At 37.5% G+C, this 8679-nt stretch overlaps 1 protein-coding gene across 1 annotated transcript; it reads right to left on the reverse strand.

Moving 5' to 3' along the window:
* Positions 1–443: 443 nt before the first annotated feature.
* Positions 444–8113, reverse strand: LOC128361956 (protein shisa-like-2A). Its single transcript, XM_053322556.1, has 3 exons — positions 7932–8113; positions 4068–4204; positions 444–631 (listed from the first exon to the last, which is right to left on the reverse strand). The coding sequence occupies exons 1-3, from the start codon at positions 8111–8113 to the stop codon at positions 444–446; spliced, it is 507 nt and encodes a 168-aa protein (XP_053178531.1).
* Positions 8114–8679: the final 566 nt, after the last annotated feature.

Here is an 8679-nt window from a genome sequence, read left to right on the forward strand (position 1 = left end):
TTGTTGGCTTTTCTTTAAACGTTATTCAAGCTTTGTGCACTGATGAAACAGCACATTGATGTATGTCCTCCCTTTGAGGCAATTGACAAAACAAAACAGTAGTAGAACAGAGAGAGTTTTGTTCTGTATGTTGATTGACTCAGAAACAAAATGAACAAGTATATATGACAACAAATACTTTAAATGATTCCCCAAAGTAAAGTTAATAAATACAAAAATGTGAAGCAACCGTAAACACATGTGCATCTGTTTTCATTCTTGCATTTTAATTTTTATATGCTGAAATTTCCTTGTAAGTGTTTGTAAACACAAAGTTTACAAGTTTGGAAATCAAAATTCAACCCACTCTGTAGCCTTCTATTGAGGAAGGATACAATATAGTGAACAGATTGGTGTAAGAATCAAAGTTAAAGTTGGTCAAAAAGTCCAAAAAGTGTGGCAGTCTATGTAGGACCTTCAACATTGATAGACGTGACAGTAGCCATGAAACAGCGCTGGAAAAGGCGGTCAGGGTCTGGTGGCTGGTTGTCACAGTCCAGCTTGCCTCTCAGGAAGTGTTTCCTGAGGCCTTGAGGGCCAGCAGGGACGCTGATCTGACTTGGTCCTGGTCCTTGTGGACTTGATCTAGAGTCTGGAAGACAGAAACATATTTTAACTGCTATTTGAAAGAAAATTACAGTTTTAAAACTTGGGGATTACTTTCATACTGTAACTCAGGTCATGGGTGCTATCATTTATGGTAAAATTGGACTCACAAAAGTTACTGCTCTGAATATGGCAACAAAATCAAGTAGTCAGACATTCAGGTTATAAACAAGTTGACAGTTTAGCAAAATCAGCTACTTCTTCATTTGAAGGGAAAACCAAAAATGAGTGTTTTGTTGACTGTGATGAATCAGTAAAAAATGCTAATCATGTGGTTAAAGTAAGGTTAATTATCACATGGTTGATAAGTATGTCATTTAAAAAAAAATTTAAGTACAAAAAGTAATCCAGAAATAATGGTAACTAGGCTATACGGAATCACTGCCAAGTCATAGCAACATTGAAGGTCATCATTGATGTCATTGTTGAGATCATTGAAATAAATCGACTTTTAACTAATGGTGGAAAATGTCTGGAATTGTGAAAACAAAGATGAGCCAAGGGCAAAAAAAGCTCCACAACAGGAAGAGCTGAATTGGGTATATATATAAAACGTAATGCTTACAGAGTTCTGTTTCAGTGTCTGCTGCATGGACCACCCTCGGTTTACTTGTGTAACGCTTAATACACAGTAATCCTGTGTCTCAAATTGCGTACTTCTGTATTTGTACTTAATATTTTGAGTGCATAGGTGCATTCAGATACATTAGTATGAGAAAGAGTATGGAAAAATAAGGAAATAGAGGCCGAGGACGTTGTAATAACAGTGAACATCACCATGTAAAACAAATTAATACATGTGTTAGTTGCACTAACCATCACTATACTGTTATCACATATAAACTATGTGTAGATTTCTTGGGTTAATTTAGCAGTGTTAGCTAGTTAGCCTGCTAACTAGCTAACAGTCATTTCCTTAAACCGTACAACAGCTGTGTTCGAATTGAGACAACACCAACCTTTGTGCACTACATAAGTAAGTAGGTTATATAGTGTACACGGTGAATTACACAGAAGTGTACTAACAGAAGTATGTGATTGGAGACACAGTATAGATCACTGATTACATTGAACTCTACCTGATTAAGTGTCTCCATGATTATTAGAGTACTTTTCTTTGTTTATGGGATAAATATGTTGTGGAGGACCTGAAGTCTTATTTTCCTGAAGTTTTTCCTGAAGTTGAGCCGGGAAGTAGAGTTGTAAACTTTGGTGGATACTAAGGTAATTTTACCATTCATCTACATGTTCTGTTCCAAATAAGTTTGACAAACCTGCAGGTTTGTTTTCAAGCCGTGTGAACACCAATGCTTGTTGCCCTATAGAGCCTATTTTTTAGTAATGTTGCAGCATTTCTTGTTCTAAAAGCAATCATGGTGAGTAAAATGTTATCATGGTTGTTTTTAAGGGCTGATTATGACGTCTTTAATCAAAATTTGACTATATGCTGAAAAACTGAATTACATTATATTGCAGCATTAAAAAGAAGGCTAAAATAGCATTTAGGCTATCAAAATTAGATTAACTATTATTGAAAAATGTAATGACTATATAAAGTGTAGAAAAATCGCCGTCGTTGTCCTTTCGAAGTTCTGCGTCGAGGGAACGTGTTGCTGAGGAGTCTCTATCTGTATCCTTGCTTATCTTCCGGTCACAGTAGCATGTAGCATTGTGCTATGTGCTCTAATAACAGAAAACACATACCTTTTGTTCATTATTAATAAATAAAGCAACTGCTGGAGGAACTGACGCTTTGACAGGACCAATCACAGCCCTTGCGGTCCGCGTTGCCGTGACTCATAGTTAAGATTTTTTGGTAGTGTACTTTATCAGAGCAACTGATTCAAGGTTAACGAGTGGGGGTAGATTGAATTAAGACATACAGTTGTGTGCTATAAATCAAAATCAATGAGCTGAAGGTCATTAGAACTCTTTCTGAGCTGAAGGACACTAAATGCACTCAAAGATCAGGTACAAATGATGTTACTATGAGCGACCCATTTCACATTACAATCATTTTATTCATTGTTAACATAAAAAAAGAGAGTACAGCTTTAAGAAATGTTGTTTTGGTGGCTACATTCCTGCTGTCATAGTTTTCATTCTCTTTAATACCATCAGACAAAGAGAAAACAGTAGAGACCACAAAAGAAACATACTCCAAAGTGTCATATTTCCAATTTAAATGTTAAGTTTTTTCCAAGTTACAAAACTTGCAGTCCCTCAGTGCTGGAGTGTGTTATCTCTGTTCCCACAGCAGATACTCGAGAGCTGACACAATGACAGTTTGCTTGCAGAACTGGGGTAAAACTCAGCCTTTTCGACAAAGAAATAAGAAACAGTATAGACACAGTACAGTACAGTACATACACATAGTATATAGAGTTTGGATTGTATCACACAAGGACAGCCCACGGTAGTTGTTTGGAACGGAGTCATGTCATATGAAATATAATTGACAATGAAGTCTAACACTATTGTATATTAAGTTGACACCATCTCATCTGCCAAAAATGTAGTTCATACCTAACGTACTGACATGGTATCCATCTTCTTATCTAATTCATGTCAAAAAAGCTTGATTTTTATTTTAACGAATCATGGCTAGATTGTTTTTGTCTTAATGAAAAAAAGAAATTCTGCAAAAAGACTAATTACACTAATCATTACTGATGATTTAAATATTTTCTCTCTATTTCACTGTAAGAACAACTGTAGTGTTTTGCTGTTATAATGAATTCAGTTTGAACATCTGAAATAAAGCTCAGGGTAAAGACAAGTCAATTGATGTGGGAGGGGTTCATGTTCTTCACAAAAAAGACCACATAACTCCATTGTTTCTCTGCAAACACACACAAACAGCCTAAATAAAGGGCAACCTCATTAACCATAAAAGAGAAAAATGAGCACAATAGATATTTTAAGCTTACAAAGTGAGTTTGTGTTGTTAGATCTGAGTTGAGGGTTTCCTTTGCTCAGTTTCTTTTAGGGTTTTTATCCCTTGATGAAATGCAAATTCAGAGATCCATTTGCTTTGACCTGCAGATTATGTGTTGTATTGATAAACTTCACCTTCTAAATTCTGTTGGACTTCTTCAACATAAGCTTGATCCATAGTCTGCAAGTGTGAAATAAGTACTATATGAAGAGACGTATGGACGTATGTCCTTACACATGGGCAAAATTGTCATCAAGTAACGAGACTGCTCTAAAACAGCTGGAGAAAATGATGAGAGCAGTTCCTAAAGTGCACCGAGCATAAAACCAAAGCATCTTGTGCTTATTACCTCAAGTACTCTTTCAAAACCATTCTGTTCAGCCGTTAATAAATGTTAGAAGGTAGCTCTTAAATAATTCAGTGTATTTTTATTGATGTTTTAGTAAAAATGCACCCTGGAGAGATACCGAGATGTAGTGAGTACCTGGTTCTCGGAGTGGCAGTCCATTGTCCAGACCTCTGGGTTTGGTGGTGATGAACAGATAGCAGAGGACACAGAGAGTGATGATGAACGCAAGGAGAACCACTGCTGCTACAGAGAGACCTGTTAGAGCTCCGAGACTATAAGACATAGAACAAAGACACAGTAGTAGTATCACCTTCCACATGCTCTATAGTAGTATACTGTACAGTAGAAGATAAATAACATACAGTAGATGCATAACATCCAATTGCATCTATTTGTAATGTTATATAGAAAAATATTGATTGGATATCCATTATGATAATTGGCCGTGATAACATATTACTCATCAAGTCACTTGTTGAATTTGGAGGAAGCAGAGAGACTGAAATGGGGACAAAGATCACAAGGCTCCTACAGCTTTCAAAAGAACTTAAATTCAGCAGTTTTTCAGTCAGTAAGTCTTTGTATTCCCCTGGAACACAAAGCTGTAGATCCCCGTAACTGTGTTTCTCAAAGATTCTACAACAAAGGCAGTGAGTAAAAGTGTTATCATGACCAATATTCATCAAACACAAGATGCTAGCAGCTCTGTAAGGCTGTGTTTTGGCACAGCAGTGCTTTGAGTAATGTCATGCTAACCAGCTGATGCTTAGCAGATACACTATGATTCCCAGCACTGTCACACTAACACTAACACATTCTAATTGGCATGAAACAGAAAGTACAGCCAAGGCTGATGTGGTTGTTGCAAGGATTTGGTCATGAAGCAAAAAATCTAATCTGAAGGTGACACTAAATTAACAGTCAGTCAGCTATTTAAGACATGTAAATCAAAACCAAAAATGAGGGGCACCAACAGTCACTAGATGCTCCAATAGACTTATATACAAAAAGCCTAAACTCCTCTCTATGAATATTAAGATCCTCTAATATGTGTGCTGATGGTCATTTTTGAAAAAATCACTCCCTTAAGATTTGAAGGATTATGGTTGTTTTGATGTTTGCTGTGTTGGCATCGACTGCTAGCTGTGATTGACAGTTGGCCCATCTGCTGCTCTCCAGGGCCCCAAGACTCGCCAATACTGGTTAAAAGGTTTCAGGTTTACTATTACTGTGCTTGACTGCGATAATAGCCCAATGCCTGCCCTGAAGTAGCTATTTGATGTCTTTTGTAGGTTTAAACATTTTGTAATCTTGTACTTAGTATACAGTAGGTCAATAGTCACTGGCTGGCACAACTGGTTAAAAAATTAACAAGATTAGTTTATTCATTAATTACACATTTTTTAAGATTCTAAGAGGTTCATTTAATGTGTGTCAGATAGTTTGCTTAACTACCATCCTTTGCATGAGAACAGATCAATACATAATCATTTCTCTTTGCTGGGTCTAGTGTTATACGTGTTCAGCTCTTATACTTTTTGGAAGCTCTAATCTTAGTCAAATCATACTGAATCAAGCTGAATCGTGGGTGGAAGGTGGGATTTTACGGAAGTCCCACAATATCAAAATGCTGAATGAAAAATGCATATTTGGTATGAATGATCAGAGCCTAACAATAGACATCTAGAGTATATGTGAATATATCAAAGGTGGTTCCATTTGAATTTCTCTAACTCTCTTGAGATGTTTACTGTCTTATGTGCTTCAGTGTAGTGGTGGGAATGATGTGTGGTGCAGCATATGAACACCTACACTGTACCTTAAGAGCAGTGAGGCACTCCCCTGCAGTGTTTCAGTGGAATTCTTGTTACATATAATGACACATAATGATGCAGAATGGCCAGGAATATGCTGCATGGGGCCAGCTAATTACACTGGAGCAAACCTCCTACAGAGATGATTTGTTAACATGTCACGTCAATTGTATTGTGATACATTACAAATTGATTTAAAGCCTATTATAATGCAGCATACATTTATTTGACACAGATAGGCTTCACACACTTACATTTGACAACATTACTAATTATATAATGAAATATTTAGGATCCACATACTGTATACTCACACACACTACTGTGCATTACAATGTGATTTTGTGTGTAAAATGCACTTTCTGTGTGATGACTTAAATAGTCCATTCACCAAAGTGCAAAAACACATTACCTCACTTATCTTGAGTGGCACCTGGTCATGCAGATCAATTGTCAGCATTCACATCCACTCAGTGTGAACAGTTCATTAGAACTACTTTCTAAACCCTAAACTAGTGACTATGGATTATTCTATCTGGGGAGTAACAATGACCCAGTGGGAAAGACACATTAAAACAGAGCGCCACAGAGTAAATTTAATCCACCTAGATTGTACTAAGGGTACATTTCTCAAATCCTTGAAAAATAAAAGTTCAACCCTCTGCACGAGAGATGCCAGTAGAGGTAAGTGAGGTGAATGAAATGTGTGGTTTTTGTCATTAGCATTACAACCAAAGCAGTCAAAACACCAACATTTAGATAGAAATCCATTCAAGTAAATGCCAAAGCATTTTGAGCAAAAATCACTCACTTAAAAAATGTAAGTAAATGTGCTTTGGTTGCTTCTACATACCAGGACAAACTTATATGTGGAAAAGCTCGAGTTTATGCCTTGCATGGTCAGATCTATCATAAAGGCAATCTGGGCCAAGTGCCCAGGTGCCCTTGAGCAGAAAGGAGCCCTCAAGGATGGGAGAAAAAATGTGTGCAATTTCTTTTTCTTTTTCTTTTCTTTTTTTTTTTGTTTTGTTTGTTTGTCGGGCTCCACAGAAATATGACACAAGGCTTGATCCATTCTCTTGATGTTGATAATGGTGATAATCACTGTTGGAAACCTATATCCAAAAACAAAATATGGAGTCACAAGGTTTCCACCTGACAGCAGCCTTTTCCAATTGGAATACAATAAAAAATGTTTGGGGGGCATGAGCTTCATAGCCCAGGGGCTCCTGGGGGTACTAATGCAGACTCAGTGTCTCTCATACTATAATTGTAATTAGGCCTGCAAGAAATGATAATTTTCATAATGGATTCATCTTATTATTATTTTTCTGATTAACTAGTTAATCGTTTTAGTCTGTAAAACATCAAAATAGTGAAAGATGTCCATCACAATATCCTGGTGTCCACAGTCATGTCACCAAATGTCTTAATTAATCTGAACCACAGTCCAAATTTAGCCTAAATATATTCACATTTCAGTAAAGAACGACATGAAAAAGCAGAAAATACTCAAATATGAAAATCTGAAACCATCAAATTTTGTGCATTTGTGTTTATGAAAAGACTTGGTCAGTCAGTCGACTAAACGATTAACCATTGGAGCTGTAAAGTTAATACATGACAGGTTCAAACTGTATCAATGAGACATCATCTACCAACACTGAACATAAACTAATCTGGATAGCAGCCAATAGATAAGCTGTTTTAACAAGTCTACCACTCAACCTGCATCATAATTGACCTGTTAAACCATTTTGAAAGACATTAAAATTCCACAACTTCCCTCTTATTGATTGAAGATAGGTCCACTGGCGCTAAAGGCTACACCAGAAGTCTTCCTAATAAGTCAGTATCTCACTGATGACAGCTAATTAGCCCGATTAGAGCCAAACTGAGACAAGCTGTGAAATCCCATCAACAGGTTGGCTCCTGAGCACAGAGCGCTGATATATACAGCTAATGATGTGCTTTCTAATGCACACATGTACGTTTACTTTTAAAAGCTATTTTGAGCAGAATTGCTGTTTACTGCAGGTGAAATCATGCCCGATGATGCTCAGCTGGTATGTGTTATAATGTAGCGCTGTGAAGATGCTGAGTGATGCTGAAGATGAAGATACACAAAGTGGTAAGAAATTCAAGACAATACTTTTCATTTGAATGTGTTAATCTCTCTCCTTACCTTAACCACCACATGTATCCATACTCGTATGGGAAAAAACTGTTGGGGTCATCACAACAGTACTTCAAGTCACTGAACCCGCAGCAGAAAAGTGCCGTGGTGTCACTGTCCGCTTTGGGACACGTGAAGCCCTCCACGAGCACGTTTTCTTTGCTGTAATAACTTTCGCAGTCCGAGCTCATGTCAGAAACAGTGTGTCCGCACAGGAGCAGCCGGCTGCGGTGCGGCGCACGTCAAACCCCGCTCTCACTCCGTCCATCTCCCACTGCAACCTCCAAGCACCAGCACACATGCTGTGTGCACTAACAGCTGCACCTCCACCCACCTCTCTCTCTCTCTCTCTCTCTCTCTCTCTCTCACCCTCATTAAAATGTAAATTCATGGGCGTTATCATTAGGTATACCCAAACCCCTAACCAAAGCACTGATAAATACTGACATTAATCAATCAATCAACCAATGACCAATGACCAATCTATCTATCTATCTATCTATCTATCTATCTATCTATCTATCTGTCTGTCTGTCTAAATAAAGAGGTTTTCTTCACTGTAATCATTCCTCCTGTTCATACTGACTATTAAAAGATCCACAGTGTGTCCACACAGTTATTTAAAAGTAGATGATCAGCTTCTATTGAGCTTCATCAGTGTGAGTTAGTCATATCAAGTGATATCTGACACATTTACAGTCTTTTGAGCATAAAATCCCCTCTTAGTGTTTCCCTGTTGAGCTGTGGTGGAAGTATA

This window comes from Scomber japonicus, chromosome 7 (genome assembly GCF_027409825.1).
Source record: "Scomber japonicus isolate fScoJap1 chromosome 7, fScoJap1.pri, whole genome shotgun sequence".
In the NCBI taxonomy this organism is placed as follows: domain Eukaryota; kingdom Metazoa; phylum Chordata; class Actinopteri; order Scombriformes; family Scombridae; genus Scomber; species Scomber japonicus.

Excerpts from the sequence above, each read along its gene's own strand:
- LOC128361956 (XM_053322556.1), bottom strand. The coding sequence starts at position 8,113 with ATGAGCTCGGACTGCGAAAGTTATTACAGCAAAGAAAACGTGCTCGTG. Across the intron at positions 4,205-7,931 it reads GGATACATGTGGTGGTTAAG|TCTCGGAGCTCTAACAGGTC; the intron begins GTAAGGAGAGAG and ends TATGTCTTATAG. Across the intron at positions 632-4,067 it reads ACTGCCACTCCGAGAACCAG|ACTCTAGATCAAGTCCACAA; the intron begins GTACTCACTACA and ends TCTGTCTTCCAG.